General features: G+C 42.6%; 1 protein-coding gene across 1 annotated transcript; it reads right to left on the minus strand.

Moving 5' to 3' along the window:
* Positions 1 to 9,145: 9,145 nt before the first annotated feature.
* LOC130387271 (uncharacterized) lies at positions 9,146 to 17,997 on the minus strand. Its single transcript, XM_056596290.1, has 2 exons — positions 17,840 to 17,997; positions 9,146 to 15,740 (listed from the first exon to the last, which is right to left on the minus strand). Exon 2 carries the CDS (start codon positions 15,580 to 15,582, stop codon positions 14,479 to 14,481), a length of 1,104 nt encoding a protein of 367 aa, XP_056452265.1. The 5' UTR covers positions 15,583 to 15,740; positions 17,840 to 17,997; the 3' UTR covers positions 9,146 to 14,478.
* Positions 17,998 to 19,244: the final 1,247 nt, after the last annotated feature.

The raw sequence follows: 19,244 nt of genomic DNA on the forward strand, positions 1-19,244 counted from the left end.
TGCGGGAGAAAATCAGGATATCATCCAGATAAACAAAGACAAACTTGTCAATCATGTCCCGCAGCAGATCGTTGACTAGCGCTTGAAAGACTGCCGGGGCGTTGGTCAAGCCGAAGGGCATCACGAGGTACTCGTAATGCCCCGTTGGGGTGTTGAAGGCCGTCTTCCACTCGTCTCCCTCTCTGATACGGACCAGGGGGTAGGCGTTCCTCAGGTCGAGTTTGGTGAAGACCGTTGCCCCCTGGAGCAGCTCAAAGGCGGAGGAGAGTAGTGGAAGGGGATAGCGGTTCTTCACTGTGATGTTGTTCAGACCTCGATAATCGATACAGGGTCTCAGGGACTTGTCCTTCTTGCCCACGAAGAAGAACCCGGCCCAAGCCGGTGACGAGGAGGGTCGGATGATCCCAGTGGCTAGGGAGCTCTGGATATAGTCCACCATGGCCCCTCGCTCAGGAATAGAGAGGGAGTACAACCGTCCCTTGGGGGGTGAAGTGCCCGGAAGTAGGTCGATGGCGCAGTCGTAGGGACGGTGAGGGGGCAAGGAGGTGGCCCTGGCCTTATGGAAGACCTCTCTGAGGTCATGGTCAACGGCAGGGACCCCGGAGACGTCCGAGGCTGGAGCAGGAGCGGGAGCAACAGGATACGGTGAAGAGGTCCTGAGACAGGATTGCTGACAGGTGACTCCCCATTCTCGGATGGAGCAGGTGGACCAGTCGATGTTGGGGTTGTGTCTGCGAAGCCAGGAGTGACCCAAGATGACCGGCTGGTTGGGTGTGGGCAGGAGCATGAACTGGATGGTCTCCCTGTGGCCTCCAGGCAGGAGCATGTGCACAGGATTTGTCCGGGAAGTAACCCTCCCCAGCCCGTGCCCATCAAGGGCTCTGGCGGAGATCGGCACTGGCAGTCTCTCTGGAAGGAGTCCCAGCCGAAGAGCGAGGGACCGATCCATGATGCTCTCGTCTGCCCCTGAATCGACAAGTGCGGTTATGGGATGGGAACCGGAGGGCAACAGGAGCTCACCGGAGAGAATGGGTCTTGATGGAGAAGTAGTGTCCATGGCGGAACTCACAAGAATATTCCTGCTCACTTGGGGACTCTGCCCCTTTGCTGGGCACCGGTTGACGAAGTGACCACGCTGGCCGCAGTACAAACATAGGTTCATGGTTAGCCTCTTATCCCTCTCCTCCGATGTAAGGGGGGTGCGGACCAATCGTATTGGCTCGGGACCGCCCAATCCAACGGGAGCGGTTGGAACAGACGAGGAGAAGACAGGGGGTACTGAAGGCTTGGAAAGGGGGAACCCGTGTGGCCGGAAAGAATGTGGCTGAAACTCGAACAGGTTTGCGGACTGCTTTGGGGAGTTCTACCAGATCCTGCTGTCTCTGAACCGTGGCGACCATCAATTGGTGTAGCGCGCTCTCCATCCGGGAGATGCGGTCGTCCATCTGGGCTGGGTCCATTCTTGGCCAGATTGTTCTGTAACGTGCACGTTTGGCTGAACCCAAGTGCACAGACTGGCGACGAGCGTGGAACAGAGTCAATCGTTTATTTCGTAGACAGGCGAGTAGTCAGACAAGCAGGGATCAGGAACCAACGGGATAGTCAGACAGGCGGGGATCAGGAACCGGCAGGAGAGTCAGACAGGCGAGGATCAGGAACCAGAAGGAGAGTCAGACAGGCAGGGATCAGGAACCGGCAGGAGAGTCAGACAGGCAAGGATCAGGAACCAGAAGGAGAGTCAGACAGGCAGGGATCAGGAACCGGGAGAATAGTCAGACAGGCAGGGATCAGAGAGCAGGCAGGAGCGGTGGTAGGTCAGGAGTAGAATCGCAGGAAAGCACTGTGAAACACAAGAGACAATCTGGCAGGGAATGTTTGGAAGGAGAGGACTGATATAGGGGAAACACAGGTGAAGGTGGTTGGGTTAATTGGGAGTGATCAGGGTGGCAGGCAGGTGAATGAGAAAACCAGGGGCGGATCATGACAGTTTGATATGCAGGTGGAGAGAGAGACTGGGCAGATGGATTTAATGTTGCGGAAAGTGATTGTGCAGACCTGTTTGATTTGGGGAGCGGGAGTGTCAACGACAAGTGTGATGGCCAGGTGGTCAGATATGGAGAGGTCAGTGCTGGAGATATTGTGGATGTGGAGGCCAATGGAGCAAACCAGGTCTAAGATGTGTCCACGGTTGTGGGTGGGAAAGTTTATGTGTTGTGTGAAGCCGAGGCAGTAGATAAGGTCCAGAAAGTCCATGGCATTTTTACAGTCCGGGGAGTCAATGTGAAGGTTGAAATCACCGAGAAGTAAAACAGATGGTGAGATTGAGGAGAGTGCGTTGATGAATTCAGAGAGTTCTGGTCGAAATGATGGATTGGGTTTGGGGGGGCGGTAGATGATTGCAATGATGAGAGGTTTTGGGCCGGGTAATTTAAAAGCCAGGTGTTCAAAAGATGGAGCAGCAGGGATGGTGAGAGGGCGAGGTTGGAGGTCTTGTTGGTAGATGGCAGCAATGCCCCCTCCTCTGCCCTCAGAGCGTGGGTTGTCCAGGTAGGAATATCCAGCAGAGGTGGTTTGGTTTAGTGAAAAATAATCCAGGGGTTGTTGGTCGATGATGAATTCATTGAGAATGAGACTTTTATTGTTGAGGGATCTTGTGTTGAAGAGGGCGATTTTTAGGTGCTTTTGTTTTGAAATTGATGGGGCGGCAGAAGGAATTGGACGGAGGTTGATGGTGTTCACTCTGGTTGCGTTCTGATGACGTGTGTTGTTGTGATGACGCGGAGAGGAAGCGCGGGAGCCGGTGGGTGAGCTGCGATCAGACCACAGCGCTGGGATGAAGTTTTTAGCGGTGGAACTGTACATAAACTTGCGGCGGGACCCTCGATGAATGTAACGGAGACGGAGGAGAAGTCGAGAATTTTTAAGAGTGGTGATGAGTTCGGTGGAAGGAGGAATTTGGGGAATGAGCTGGCGGAACTGCAAGGATGAGTAGCGAAGTGCCATGGCTGAGGCTGAGGACAGGTGGACACCTGCCCCGGATCTCTACCCTCAGCTGAGCTACGATGGAAGATGTCCACTGGATGGGAGCAGGATTTGTTTGATGGGAAGGCAGCGGTCTTGGCCACGGCAGAGGGCCGAAGCATCCGCACCGGTACAGGTGGAGATTCTTACGGGGTTTACCTTCGACCAGGTTAAGGCGATGGATCCTGCCGCGGAGAGTCCTTCGACACTGGCCGGTAGGTGTCCAAGCTAACGAACTGCACAGAACACTGAGAGGGGCTCTGGAGCAGTAGCCTAGCACCACCGTGGTTGTTAGTTCGAGGAAGATCAAGGTAGACAGGTAAATTAGCCGAGAAAGTAAAGAACGTAAACAACGTTTTTCAGAGCGAGAAGCGGCAGCCAAGCATGCCAGCGTCCTCTCGTCCGAATCTCCGGTATTCTGATGAGACAGTAGTTACCCAGAGTCTTCGACCAGGTTACGACCAGGTTACGGCGAATTCACTGGAGGATGGCAGCCGGTGTCAGTCTGGTAAAGAAAAGTTGTCCGGAAAGGCGATGTAGATGGTTGGAACCAGAGGGCTCCTTCCCGGTGGGGCAAAGATTGACAGTTGGAAGCAGCTAGGTGCCTAGCTACCCCGCTCACAACGCCGGTGAGTCTTAGGATCAATGTCCCGTAAAATGGGTAGGGCTCGTAACAATAGCTTGTTAAAAAATGTAAACACTAAAAGTGCAAAATCACAGGAAAAACTATTTTAACAGTCACAAAATTTAAAAAAGATCGTGGGCAGAGAAGCGGCGAACAAACAACGCCAGCGTCCTCTCTGGTAGCCTCTCTGATATTGAGCGGAAAGAGTGGGATGACATCAAAATAAAACGGCAAATAAGAAGATTTAAAGGTCTTCAATGGACAAATGTCATTTCAAAAGGAATCAGGAGCATCCATCCATTTTGCTCAATTTATTTCAAAGGGCACACCCTAAAAGTTTCCGGGTCCCAAAAACAAGGCCCAGAATTGACCTGTTTGGGATATTGCAGTTTTGAGGACTGCCCGGTCACTGTGACAGTCACTGTAGAGAGTGAGGAGGACTTAAAAGCCACAGTGAACTTTCAGGGGGGGATGTGTGTCCACAATAAAATGCAACTGAAGAAAAGACCTGTCAGGGCAGAAGAGAGAAATGTCCTTGGGGAAAATTTGCAGACACAGTTGCCCCGAGCCATGTATCTCCAGAAAATAGGCCCTTTAAAGGATTCTGGCTGCAGGGATGAGGCTCCCACTCCCAATGCTTTGAAAAACATTTCATGGGAGTTAAGGAAGAAAACTCGCCTGCATGAAAATGAGCTCTTAAGTCTACAGGCAATGGTAAAAAGGAGAACCCATGCTGCTGATGAAGTTCTTCAAAAAGTCCTTCTTCATCCAAAAGGGGTTCTCCTGTGGCCCCAAAGGAGCATTGAAATTTATCAGGAGCGCTGCCGGGAGGACATCCTTTATGTTGATGCTACAGTTAGCATCGTGAAGAGAGAAAAGGACACGCCTGCATTTTATGTCTACGAACTGGTGGTCAGAAATCCCCCAAAAAAATCATCTCCACTTCCAGTTGCGACTTACCTGACCTGTGACCACACTACCGCCTCAGTGATGTATTTCCTAGAGGCCTTTCAAACTAATGTCACAAGGGCTTATGGACGCAGAGGCATTCGAGCACCCATATCCATCATGTGCGATGGCTCAATGGTCCTAATGCAAGCCATTTGTTTGACATTTGCCCGGAAAAATCTGCATGACACCATCAACGCCTACTACAGGATAGCCAGTGGAACAGCAACCAAGAAGGACTTTGGGTTGCCTGTTCTCCATCGCTGTCTCAGTCATATAATGAAGAATGCCAAAGACATGTGTCAAAAGTAGTAAGTATTACCTACTATGTATTTTTTCATCTACATTAACTCGGAAAACCTTATTAATTTGGAAAACCTTATATTTTTTGTGAAAGCGGAAGTTCTCAGATGTAAAATACTATGTATCAGCCTTTTAATGCACAGGGGAAACACAACGGCAAGTTAAATCATTTTCTAATACTCTCTTAACATAATCATTTAAGACCTAAAGTATTTAAAATAACAAAATAAAATCCGAAAACGTTTTCTACTTTTCAAAAGTACAATGGTGAGATCTGCTCTTCCTAATGATCACACATTAGAATGCTCTTAGCAGAGGGGCCTTGGGATTTCCTAACCTCAACTGTGCAAGAGAAAAACAAATGTTGTTCTCAGTAAATGTCCACTAGACCTGCATATCATTCATTCAACTAATTACTTTTTTTACATCCAACAGTGCACCAAAACACTATAATCAGGCCATGCACACTTTTGGTCTGCTGACAACAGCCAAGTCCTTGTGTGACCTGGATGACATGTTGGAAAGTGCAGCAGTTGTGTTTTCGAGTCCATCCAGTGGGGCCAATGTTCAGAAACACTTGCTAAACCTGCAGTCCTGGCTAAAAAACAAAGGAATTCCAAAAGAGGAGACAGTGAAGTCGGAGATTAATGCAGAGGATTTGGTACGCAATTATTTTGGTTAAGACGGAACAGAGGCTTTCATCAAAAGCAATATACACTTGTGGGAAGTAACACAAGCAACAATATAGATTATGAGATATGAGAAGTGCCATGAAGTAAAGTAAAGGTGACTTCAAGAATGTATCGGTTTAGAATTTCTGATCGGTTTCAAGGGACTGAGACATGCTCCAGAATAAGGGGTCACGGGGCGTTGCTAGACCTAGAGTTTTACTGGGGCACAGGCCCCCAACTGCCAACACTTTTTTTTTTACGCGTGCACAATATGAAATAGATGGATACAGAAGGGTATGTACGAGCTTCAAAATCATTGTCACTGTCATACTGTAGGCTATATTAAAGCACTGGTAAAGGTAAAGATGCAAAGATGGATTCATGAGTCACGTGGACGAATCCGGAAATAACAGATTTTTTTCATTGGTTGTTGCGTTAAATCTTACCCAGATACAGTAGGGCTATTTTCTGATTGGCTTTTATGCAGCCCCTTTCGTTTTTTGATTGGCTGGTAAGTGGCAGGCTCGGCTGAAGACTCCCGAGGCCGCAGGAGATGCACTTGATGAATCCTGCCGATTCCATAGCGAGAGCGGCAGATTAATTTAATAATGATCAATGGAATTTTACTGGGGCACTGGAGACTTTTACTGGGGCACGTGCCCCAGTAAAAAGGGGCTGACGACGCCTCTGGGTCACATTAATAACTTCTTATAAATCATTTCAATCTTATTTTTTTGTATCATTAAGGTTAGACATTGGGTCCGTTTTATCTCCAAATGTGCACCACTAAACATTCAAAGACACTAGTAATCATTATTGTACAATGCACTTTAGGAAATCCAAGGAAACAACAACTTTGGGAACCACTGCAAAGAAGTTATTTCCAAAGCTTCACTGGATGTGAATGGAGAGCCAAACCCCTACCTCTGCAAAGGTTTATTCACTCACATGAATAAATACCTACTTCCATATGCTGGACTTTGGACTGCAATAATGCTTGGTAGGTAATTAATGAACAAGCAAATTGTCTTCCTTGTCTGTTTGTGCAAGGAATTGTATGCAAAGAAAATAACGTAATCTATTTCAATGCTTAGGGGACCTTGGAAGACATGGCACTGGGCAGGCATATGTAGATATACTGTCCTGAGAAACATCAAGAGACAAGTAATTTTTTCTTTCTTTCAAATAAATGTTAAGTTTGTTTGACTGTTCATGTTATTCATACAATGTGTTTATGTGATTCTTTTTTTCAGAACATAACAGAAGACAACAGGACCCAGGGAATCATGGAAAAGAGCCAGTGGGATCTGAAACACATTCGGATCCGGTCAAGCAGGCTCACTAGACTGGACGATTTTGTGTTGCAGTACCAGTCGACCCACATAGCTCTGCTGAAGGAGTATGAAGACTCCAAAAGAGATGCTTGAAGAAAGGTTAGCAATCATATTGGATTATTCATACCAACAGACATTTCATTGGCCAAGCCTTAAGCAGCATTGTTAATAAACAGCTGTGGCTGATCTTTTCAACACAAACTATTAGTAGACACTTCCCAACTTAAAAAAATACCACTTATATACAATATTTCAATTCTAGATTGAGCCTATTCCAGGCTGACGTGTGTGGTCTAGTTTTTGATGCCATGAATGCTTATTTACCTGTGGAAGTGTAAATTGATGATTCTTTTTAGTAAAAAGACGTAGAAGGTAAGGTACATTCTTTAATTTTGCAAGCTAACTTGCTCCATCATTGGAGTTGATTAAAAATAATAAGCTCTTTACAAGTTAACTTTTACAACTTAACTTTGTAACAGTGCTGGAATTTCATGAAAGAAAACGTTCATCTGTACCTTTTATTCTGGTCAACAATGAAACATGTGAAGAAAATAATTGCCAACTGACCAAAAGGAAAAGGAAATGTACACTTTGTATGCAAACAAATTCTGTGCTAGTTCACCAAATTAAAAAAGTTATGCGCACCAGTGCAACAATGTAAACATTTGCCTGCAGTACTGGACTTCCTTTCAATATCTTGTGCCCTTACATGACAGTGATGTACGGAAGAGGATTAGGGCCACACATGTAAAAAAAAAATTAAATTCTGACTTTATTCTCAGAATTCTGAGATAAAAGTCAGAATTCTGACATTAATCTCAGAATTCTGACATTAATCTCAGAATTCTGAGATAAAAACATGAACGTGACCGTGCCATTGTTGTTTTATTCTGTATGCAAATGCATTAGCCTAATATTATTACTTGACTACACAAAGAAGAAATTAGCCGATTAGATTGCACAAGTGCTAACGCTACGGATGGTTAATGCCATGTTCGCAGGTAGGAAATGCAAGAGTAAAATAAATGCATCCCTCAGACAGCAAAGCAGGATAATATTCCTGTCGTGGCGAGGTTAATATGATTATGAATCCCTGCGGTAAACACATGCCCCAGATGGGGAATATCATGGACAACAGTCCGCCGTACGAACTGCGTCTAGTCGCCTGACTGGCTATTTACTATTTTAGCAAGAGTCTCCAGGCATTGTACGTTTGCAGTTATGCCATTTTATATTCATTGACTCGTCCGACCATATTAGCTAACACATACAACTCCAGACACCAAAACAACACATATTACAGTTTCACTCACCTTTTGGTCTTCCATTAACGAAATGGCTTCTTCTGGATCCCCTCGAAGTCGCAAAGTGAAGCCAGAATTCTGACTTTTTTCTCAGAAATCTGAGATTAAAGTCAGAATTCTGACATTAATCTCAGAATTCTGAGAAAAAAGTCAGAATTCTGACATTAATCTCAGAATTCTGAGAAAAAAGTCAGAACTCTGACATTAATCTCAGAATTCTGAGATTAAAGTCAGAATTCTGAGATTCATGTCAGAATTCTGACTTTTTTCTCATTTATTTTACTCTTGCATTTCCTACCTGCGAACATGGCATTAACCATCCGTAGCGTTAGCACTTGTGCAATCTAATCGGCTAATTTCTTCTTTGTGTAGTCAAGTAATAATATTAGGCTAATGCATTTGCATACAGAATAAAACAACAATGGCACGGTCACGTTCATGTAGCCTACGATTTACTGACCATCCCCATCTGCCTTCCCTTAGCTTCAGATGCTATTCCCGTCAGCCAAGCAACCCGGACATCAACTTATAAGAAAACACAATCAGTCGCCGTATAGCCTACATATGTGGTGCTTCTGTACTGTTCTCACATTAAAGCTCTTGGAGACAGGCTATCGATATGTAGCGTTTGCGATCAAGCGGTCAGTGCCGCTCATGTAACTATTTACAGTTGCCGCTGTTGATTTCTTCTTTATGCAGTTTACTATAGCATCTCCGTCACTCACATTTCTCAACCACTACTGCCATCTATGGGCGGAAAATGATATAGCACGAGTTGTTCGAGGAGATCGCAGGTGACCTACTCAATTAGAACAATTGTGACAGAAATCCAATATAATTGGAACAAACTATACATAAAACATACTGTAATTGTGTTTATCTAAATACTTACAAAGGCATTTCCCTCCTAAAAGTCAATTAGTGTCAGTTTGTTAGGTTAAAGTTAAGTTAAAGTTACTTAGCTCCATTCACCCCTGGCAGGTCAATCATGAGTTTCCTAATGGCTATTACTATGAAAGTGTCTAGACTGAATTCAAATAAATAATATCAGGTTTGATTGCAGTATTGAGATAGCCTACTCATAAGTGAGTATGTGTATAGTGTTACATTGAGAGGTCTATCACTCCCTAGCTTTTTGATTTTTTTTTCTAGCCAGGAGAGTGTGATCCAGTTATTGAAGAGCTATACAGAGTCAAGAAAATAAAAATTATAATTGTTGTTCCATTATTGTACTGACCTCTGCATTCAAAGCTTTCCTGCACGTATAGATCAGTATTTTCCCACTGACTTAACAGGCTTTACCTTGACATTATATTTGCAATGTGAACTTTAGAGAAAATGATTGTCTTTTCTTTTCTTTCTCCTCATGTGCAGTTTGACAACACCATCGAGCTAATGGATGATGCACTCCTGGCAGACTGAAGACTGCGGAACACATTTCCACCTTCTATTTTTTCAAAAGGTTCCTCGCAACGTTTAACTGCTCCCAACACTGCCTGCAATGCCAGAATTGGATGAGCTAATTAAACTCTACTTCAGACTATCTTTCAGTAACAAGGAAATACTTGCGATTTTAGCACATAGCAATCATATAGTACTTAGTATCAGAACTTTAAAAAGAATTCGTAAAATACTTGGTCTGTTCAGAAGGAAGAACCAGACTGGCTTGGACCAAGTGCTGGCTTTTGTCCAAAATGAGATTTTGACCTATGGACAGATGCAGGGGTACCGTTGGCTACATCTTCGCGCAGTTCAACGGGGATTTGTTGTTTCCCAAGATACCATAAGACGCATTATCAAGTTGGTTGATCCACAAGGTGTCGAATTAAGGCGAGCACGACGCTTGAGAAGACGACAATACAGCTGCAGAGGGCCAAATGCACTTTGGCACATGGACGGCTATGATAAGTTAAAGCCCTATGGCATTTGCATCCATGGCTGTATAGACGGTTTTAGCCGATATGTGTTATGGATGGAGGCCTATACCACAAATAATGATCCTAAAGTGGTTGCAAGTTACTTCATCAAGACAGTTTCAAGCATAGAAGGATGTCCAGAGAGGTTGCGTGCAGACAGGGGCACGGAAAATGGCTGTGTCGAAGAGATGCAGATGTTTTTGCGGAGAAACCACCCAGTTTTGCAGTCAGTTTTGCAGGGGAGAAAAGCTTCCTTTACGGAAGAAGCACAGCAAACCAGCACATTGAGGCAATGATGGGGTACCCTCCGCAAACAGAGTGCACAGTTTTGGATGAACCTTTTTAAAACTTTCCAGGATGATGGGCACTTCACAGGAGACTTTTTGGACAAAAACCTTATCCAATTCTGTTTCCTTAATCTTGTTCACGTCAAATCTTTCCTTGCCTTATGAAATCAGTCGGTAATAAAAGTAGTATGAAAATCATTATTAACATACTTATGAGTTATAATCTGCATATATCACTGTATAATTACATTTATAAGCACTCACACATTAAATGCTTTATAACAGTGATCATAACATCACATTATCATGCATTTTTCAATGACTTATAAGGCCGAGTATTATAATACCTCATAATTCATTGCTGGTCACTCACTGACATGGTTTTTGCAAGGATAATAGTGTATTCTTCATTTCATAGTTGTAATATATTAAAATGGATTTATAATGCATTATAATAACTGTTACAATGCGTTATACTTGAGATTATAAATTCCTTTAACTGGTCATTCCTTGCTTTAAGTTTTACATTGATTATCCTTGATGTTTACAAAAATGCGTGGTATACAGTATATGTTAAATATTGACTTAGCTGACGCAGCAACCTAGGCCTCAATTTAGAGAGGCAGCAGTAGTCCAACACCTCCTATTTCACAGGTTTGTAGTGAGTATTTACTGTGCTTCTTTCTTTGCAGGATGAACTGGATGAGGTTGTCCATACATGGAATTCACACAAAATCAGACCAAGATCAAGTAATGACGTGGGTTCGGGTCGGCCAGTGGTGATGGACTCGTTCCCAGAGTTACACAGTGCTGAGGATAGACTCAAACCGATTGCCATGGAGGAGGTTACTATGTGTTTGGAAGAGTGTACTCCCAAAGGCCAGTTTCCTTGCGATCAAACTGTTTTTGAACTATGTTGTCTACTAATGGAAGAGAAAGGATGGGATGCTCCAGCAGATCCACTAGCTGCAGCTGATCTATACATCATGTTAAGGGAGGAACTACAGGGAAATATTTGATCAATGAAATCCACTATATGGACGAGTATTGCTGTGCTGCAGCTAACTCAAGATGTTGTATTTTTCTTTCACACTTTTCAAGAATGTGTTTTTGTTGCTGCCCAAACTTTGCTAAAAGTGGTCAAAATTACAATGGTGCATTTATCAATAGAAATTCAGTAGAACCATTACAGGTTTGATATTTAATAAAATCTGTTCTTTCCACCTACTTTTCAAGCTGTTTTATGGTGGCTAATTGTAACCTGCTACTGGCGAAATGATTCACTGTACCTTTTAAATGAGTCACTTGATATTGGTAATTTCAGAGCCCTATTCTGTGCCGTGTTCCAATACCCGTACTGTCCGTACTTACTAGCCAAAATTTGAGTACGCAGTCCAATTCAGATCCGGCGAAATGAAGTATACTTCAAGGACCTGGATGCCGTACTCAAAACGGGCTAATCGTGAAGTGTGGATCGAAGGACACTCCCCGTACTCAACGGCAGCCATCTTAGCTACGTTGCGGAAGAGGCGGAGCCAGGCTGAGCCAAAGTCGGCGCATTTTCCACATAGCCTGCATTAATAGTCATTTTGTAGTTTTTATAACTTTTTATAGCTGCTAGGCGTAAAGAGTTCACCGTTCAAAGCGGGATGTTTATTGCGGGGGAGGAGCCACGGCGGCAGTCGTGATCGTCATTTCCGGTAAGTGCACCACAGAGTACTCGATTTGGAACAGCACTCACATCTGGAAAAAATAGCGTACTCAAGCGAGTACGGATAGTGCAGATAGTGTACTTCCTTTAAGTGTACTCATGGAAGTAACGGTATTGGAACACGGCACAGGTTTCATTGAATGCATTGTGCATTTCACTTGTTTAAATTGTCCACACACTTCTTTCACTATTGTTTTTCATGCCAGCTGGACTAATATTTTTCTTAAATTTGTATCCAATATGATTATCAATAAAATGCTTTGTAACATTCTTAAACAGCTGTATTTTAAACCTTATTTTTACCCATATGGATAGGGAGCTTGATCAACATTAGATCAACATACCGAACCGAAGACCATGAATACAAATGTGGTGAAAAAGGTTACATTTTTATTAAAATTACAACTTCATATTAAAAAAATAAAACATTGTTTAAGTATTACCAATAGTAACAGTGTAAAATCTCATGACAAAATAGGCTGGTCAATAAAGAACACTTTTAAACTAACATTGAAATTTTGAAAGAAGCATTTAACATTTTCACAAGTGGCTTTACTGGGTATCTCAGCTAAAACAGAGCATATGAGCTAAATGCAGTTACTGAAGGAAACATTATACATAATCCATTCAGAATATGAAGCATACGATTACATTTTTATGGTAAATAAAAGAAAAAGTTAGATTTGTAGCCGTAGTCATTCTCTTATAGCCTCTTTATCACAACATATCTTCCACATCGGTGACTTAATATGAAATTAAGTCACCGAAAAAAAAAACACTTCAGGTAAAATTGGCTATTCAACTATGATCTGTAGGATCACAAAATACCAAAAAATTCCTCCATAAACTTTGGACACTCTTGTACTATGGTAGTGAGTTAAGACTAACTAAACACCTGAGAACATGACACTGTAGAACAAGTAAGAATGAACAATTACAGCACTTTGGTATTGCTATTATCAAAATGGTTTACAAGTGTGTAATGTAAGAACACACAATTATCAGACTGCATTGTGTAGTCTGTGCAATAACAATCATAGTGTCTAAAATAAAAACAGCTAAAATAATTTTTTAGTCGGTCAACATGACACAACGAATGGCTACAGAATAACTATTCTAAGATTCAACTGAGATTTGTAGTGTAACAAGATACTGTAAGATGAATCATCATTTTGGTAGATGAACAAGACTTGGTATCAAGGCAATATGAGAAAACATCAGTATAGCTTCAGGATTTTCTGTATATAAAACACTTGCTTTCACTAACTTGGAAGTGATATTGTGGCAGTCATCACATATCCAAACTTTAAAGACCTTAATACAAATAAACCCATTAATGGCATACATATAGAGGGACAGTTTGCAAGTGTGACTGATACAAAGTCATGGGTTATTGTACAGATTACTTGTCAATAAAAATGCAGTCTTAAACAACGACCAGAATATTTTTTTAGCTTGTGACAATGTCCGTATGAATTTGTCCAACTCAAACAAAGAACTTGCTTTTGTACAACATTAGGTTTCTGTCAAGACAGGTGCAGGGCTGGCTTCTCTTTTAAGCAATGGTGGTTAACAGAAATGTTTAACCTGGTTGGTTCACTATTGTGCTACTAACAAAAAAATAACAAAAGTAGCGAAAATACAGTATCATTATAATCTATAACTGTCTGCACACAGCAGTGATGAAGCTTGCCACAGTTATTGCTGCTGCTGCAAAAGTGCTTAATGCAGGTCCTAAATGTTTATTCTTTCTTGCCATTCTGTCCATAGAAACGTGAACATGTCTTTTAACAGTGAATTGTTGTTGTTCTGGTTGTGGGAATCTAAACAATGTCCATTACCCAGACATTGCTTTCCAGAACTGCATTAAATTCTGAACGGAAATCTGGGAAGTTCTCATAGGTGTCAGCTATGTTCAGAAGGTTACCACATGTGCGCCCAATTGGTCTTCTTGTGAACTCTGTCATTTCTACAAACTCCACATGGAGGCTGTCTGTTAGTACGAGATCAGATCCGGTGCAGAATCGCAGAAATTTCTGAAGTCTGCTTTCATCTAGCTCTCTGATGAATTTCTTAAGATGATTTCCCACTTCCTTCTGTGTCGTAGTCAAATCAGTACCAAATTTGAGCATTTTACAGACCTTTTTGGTGGTTGGTTGAAGGTCAGAGAACAACTTTGTCAGTGCCTCTGGAAACAGGGAGAGATGATGATGATGGGTGATCTCCTTCCAGCAGTCAATAACGAACATAGGCTTTTGGATAAGTTCTTTGTGCGCTATTTCATAAAGTATCAAAAGAAGAGTATCAGCAGTTATCTTTGTTCGACAGCCATAGCGGCTGAGAACTTCCACAAGATCATCAGTCAACTGCGGAAAAATCAGTCATCGCTTCTATCAAAACCTCTCGTTCCTGGTTGCTCACAAAGTGCAGGAAATGTTCTTTAAGATCACTGTACACATTGTTGAAAAGCACCTGTTCAAGGAAGGGGAGGGCAAGTTTGTTTGGCAAATATTGGCAGTCTTCGTAGCCTTTCACAAGGATTCTGCCAACTGCCTTCCATGTTTCAGCAGGAAAATCATGGCGAATGAAGGGCACTTTAACTGTTGCACCGAGTGAGCATCGATCGTAGAATTCATGCCAGAAGCAGCTGAGAACATCTCGCAGTACCCCAGATCCACTGCCTGCTTCTTCTGTGTTGTCTGGAAGAATGCGCGTCACTTTCAGTGTTTTGTTCAAAATCTCTGCATCAGAGAAAGCTGTTATCATGTCATGTAAAGTGTTAGCATGATGTATGGCGATTGTTATAACTTCCTCTGGATGAGTTGGACTGGCAGGCATAGTCAAACCCTCAAAGATCAACGTGTCCTCCGTGTCGTCTTCAACACCATAAATGGGACCAAAGGTTATTTCAGAAACAACAGACATTTCCAAAGCAGAATGGACTCCATCAAAATCACCAATGACATCTTCCACTTGTACTTCTGCTGAATGGTTTTCAAAACCACTGTGAGCTGAGACAAGGAGCACTTCTGATGTCTCACTCGCATCATCTTCAAGTTCTTTTGGCTTTGTTGCAATGTAAAAGCGTAACATTGTCAGCCTCACTGTTTCATACATAGTGCCAATGGACAGGCAAGTGTCATTAGTAAGGCGGTTCTGTTTAAAGTCCCACACTTCAAACTCAAAATCGGATTCAGATCCTTTAGGAGATATTCCATCAGGAAAGAAAAGTTTCTTTCCCGCTTGAAGGATTTCTTCTAATCCAGCATCATTTTCCAGTTGAACTTTTCTGGTGCCACCTCCCTGCTTTCCCCTCACCTGTTTGGCTTTGTTTTTGTCACTGTGAATCCATCCTATCTCTACATTTCGAGTTGTTTTGAGTTTCTTTGTCCGAGTTGTCGAAGTTGCTCTTTTATCTGCATGAGTTGTGTCTTCATTGGTGCTTTCCTTTCTGACTTTCATAAGTCAGAAAGGAAAAGTTTTTCTAGAAGCCCATGTTTACACTGTGGGTGGGACTTTTTACTTTTGCAAAAATTGAAGAGGGCAATGCGGTCTCCGTAGGAGGGAATGTAATTTGCCAGAGTTGCATCATCTATCAGTGATATGACTTGGCTGTCAATCTACACATGAGGAGAAAAAAAAGAAAAGACAATTATTTTCTCTAAAGTGCACATTGCAAATATAATGTCAAGGTAAAGCCTGTTAAGTCAGTGGGAAAATACTGATCTATATGTGCATCATTCTCTACTACATACTCACTTATCTGCATAAATACATATCACTTGAGTATCTCAATACTGCAATCAAACCTGATATTATTTGACACTTTCATAGTAATAGCCATTAGGAAACTCATGATTGACCTGCCAGGGGTGAATGGAGCTAAATAACTTTAACTTAACTTTAACCTAACAACAAACTGACATACTCATTGACGTTTAGGAGGGAAATGCCTTTGTAAGTATTTAGAACAACACAATTACAGTATTTTTTATGTATAGTTTGTTCCAATTATATTGGATTTCTGTCACAATTGTTCAAATTGAATACGTAATTACGCACGTAAACGCAGTAACACGCCCAACGCACCAACGCCCGGAGTTCAGAAAATTGAACTTTCAACGCTCCAACGCGGGACGCTTAGCCACGATAGCCAATCAGCGTGGAGTTTGACCCGACGTCACTGGCAGAGAGTAGTGACCCTTGCACAGAAGCATACGGCCGACATCTTTCTTTATTCTGGGTGGAAATAGTAACATAGTTACGCCATTAAATGCGTTTATGGAAACATTTCTAGCGAGAAATGTGCATTTTACTTTCATAATGTTCGCTCGGTGAATGTGAAGGATGTTTGGTTTGATAGTTATGACGAAGAGTGAACGCTCCGTTCACTTGCATGGACAGAGTCTCTGGTTGCTATGCAACCTCAACGTCTTGGCGGACTATTTCTCTGCTGATCAACACTACGAATGCTGGAAACACACCAGACACACCATGTGAAGTTATTTAACCCGATTATCGTTATTTATGAGTCCTTAGCCCAAGTGAAGGAGTTCAAGTACCTCAGGGTCTTGTTCCCGAGTGAGGGTACTATGGAGCGTGAGATTGGCCGGAGAATCGAGGCAGCGGGGGCGGTATTGCGTTCACTTTACCGCACCGTTGTTACGAAAAGAGAGCTGAGCCGCAAGGCAAAGCTCGATCTTTGTTCCTATCCTCACCTATGGTCATGAGGGTTGGGTGATGACCGAAAGGACGAGATCGCGGGTACAAGCGGCCGAGATGAGTTTTCTCAGAAGGGTGGCTGGCGTCTCGGGATAGGGTGAGAAGCTCAGTCATCCGTGAGGAACTCGGATTAGAGCCGCTGCTCCTTTACTTAGAAAGGAGTCAGCTGAGGTGGTTCGGGCATCTGGCAAGGATGCCCACTGGGCGCCTCCCTTGGGAGGTGTTTCAGGCACGTCCAGTGGGGAGGAGACCTCGGGGAAGACCCAGGACTAGGTGGAGAGATTATATCTCAACACTGGCTTGGGAACGCCTCGGGATCCCCCTGTCAGAGCTGGTCAATGTGGCCCGGGAAAGGGAAGTCTGGAGCCCCCTGCTTGAGCTGCTCCCCCCGCGACCCGACCCCGGATAAGCGGATGACGATGAGATGAGATGAGATCGTTATTTATATCCAAGATTATTTAATCTAACCCGATCTAAACTCTATCATGCACCCAAACACGGCGGCGTTTGGGTTTCCCTCGGGACTCCAGCGCAGCCACGGCCGACATCTTTCTTCATTCTGGGTGGAAATAGTAACATAGTTACGCCATTAAATGCGTTTATGGAAACGTTTTTAGCGAGAAATGTGCATTTTACTTTCATAATGTTCGCTCGGTGAATGTGAAGGATGTTTGGTTTGATAGTTATGACGAAGAGGGAACGCTCCGTTCACTTGCATGGACATGGACTCATCTAGCTGCGTTGGCGCGTTGACGCGTTGTAAGCGTTGAACCACCACACACTGACAACGCGAGTAACGGCACTATCCACTCGCCATACTTATGCACCATGGACCCATTAGACATGCACACTGTACGTTTGCAGTTGTTCTAGCTAAAAGGGTTGGGCGAAATGTTAACATTTTTGGCGCGATGTATTCGTTGACTCGTCCGACCATATTAGCAAACACATGTGCAACTCCAGGCACTAAAACAACACATATTACAGTTTCACTCACCTTTTGGTCTTCCATTAACGATATGGCTTCTTCTGGAACCCCTCGAACCCGCAAGAAGTCGCAAAGTGAAGCCATGTTAGCACAAGTAGGCTAGGGCTACTGGCTACTTTGCGTGTGGTTTCCTCCTACTGCATAAAGCAAAGTGTCTCTCCCACAGAGGTTGGTCCTTACAGATACCCGTAGTTCTGACTTTAAAGTCAGAATTCTGAGATTAAAATCTGAATTCTGAGATTAATGTCAGAATTCTGACTTTTTTCTCAGAATTCTGAGATTAATGTCAGAATTCTGACTTTTTATCTCAGAATTCTGACTTTATTCTCAGAATTCTGAGATTAAAGTCAAAATTCTGACTTTTTTCTCAGAATTCTGAGAATAAAGTCAGAATTTAATTTTTTTTTTACATGTGTGGCCCTAATCCTCTTCCGTAGATGTGTAATAAAAGTTATCTCTTAAAAAATATACAATCACTATAAAAACTATTGCACTGTAAATTCTACAATCTTAATAAGTAATCATGGCCTTATCTGTATTACCAGTGTGCAATGTTGTAGAATCTAGATTTTTGTCTCACTGGTTCTGTAATTGCTCAATGACTACTTCCATCTAAAGTATACTTATTTGTGCAGAAATTCAGAGTGGAAACTGAAAAATGTAAGGAACGGAAACAGAAAAAGAGGGGGAGATATGTTACTTCAATCCGCAAGCCATTCACCTTCCAAAAATCTAAGGAGAAGGTATAGTAAATGTACAGTTATGAATAAATTATGGCTCATGGCTAAACAAAGAATTAAATGTCTGTGTTAAAAATGCACGAAAAGATAGAAAGCAAGACTTCCAAAAGCCAAAATATTTATATAACCTGATACATCACATTTTCACAGATTGATAGAGACATAACTGCCATCGCAGACAGTGACACTTTGGTGGAAGATGCATCACCACCACCACCATCACCACCACCACCACCACTACCACCACCACCACCACCACCTTCACCACCACCACCACTGTTGTCTGAAATGGAAGACAAGCGGGTAGGAGTCATCTTCATGACTAATAGCAGTATTCTTAAACTGTATTTGAATATTCAACACAAATTATATCAGTCATTGCCCTATGAGCACATCATTCTTGCATGTATTTTGAATATATATTTAGTGATAGGTTCATTACCTGAGGTTTTACCATAATACAGGTATTTTTTATTGCTGCTTTTTCTTGACTGGTCTTATGTTGACAGCTCTTTTATGATTTACATAAGTTAATGTAATTTAACTTACATTTCACAGGATTTGAGATTGATTACATAGAGTTTTGTTTAATTTATTATTAATATGAGGGATATTATTGGAACGATATAACTATTAAAAATGTGTAAATTTGTTTTAAAGCTAAAGTCACTGTG

This window comes from Gadus chalcogrammus, chromosome 8 (genome assembly GCF_026213295.1).
Source record: "Gadus chalcogrammus isolate NIFS_2021 chromosome 8, NIFS_Gcha_1.0, whole genome shotgun sequence".
NCBI classification, from domain to species: domain Eukaryota; kingdom Metazoa; phylum Chordata; class Actinopteri; order Gadiformes; family Gadidae; genus Gadus; species Gadus chalcogrammus.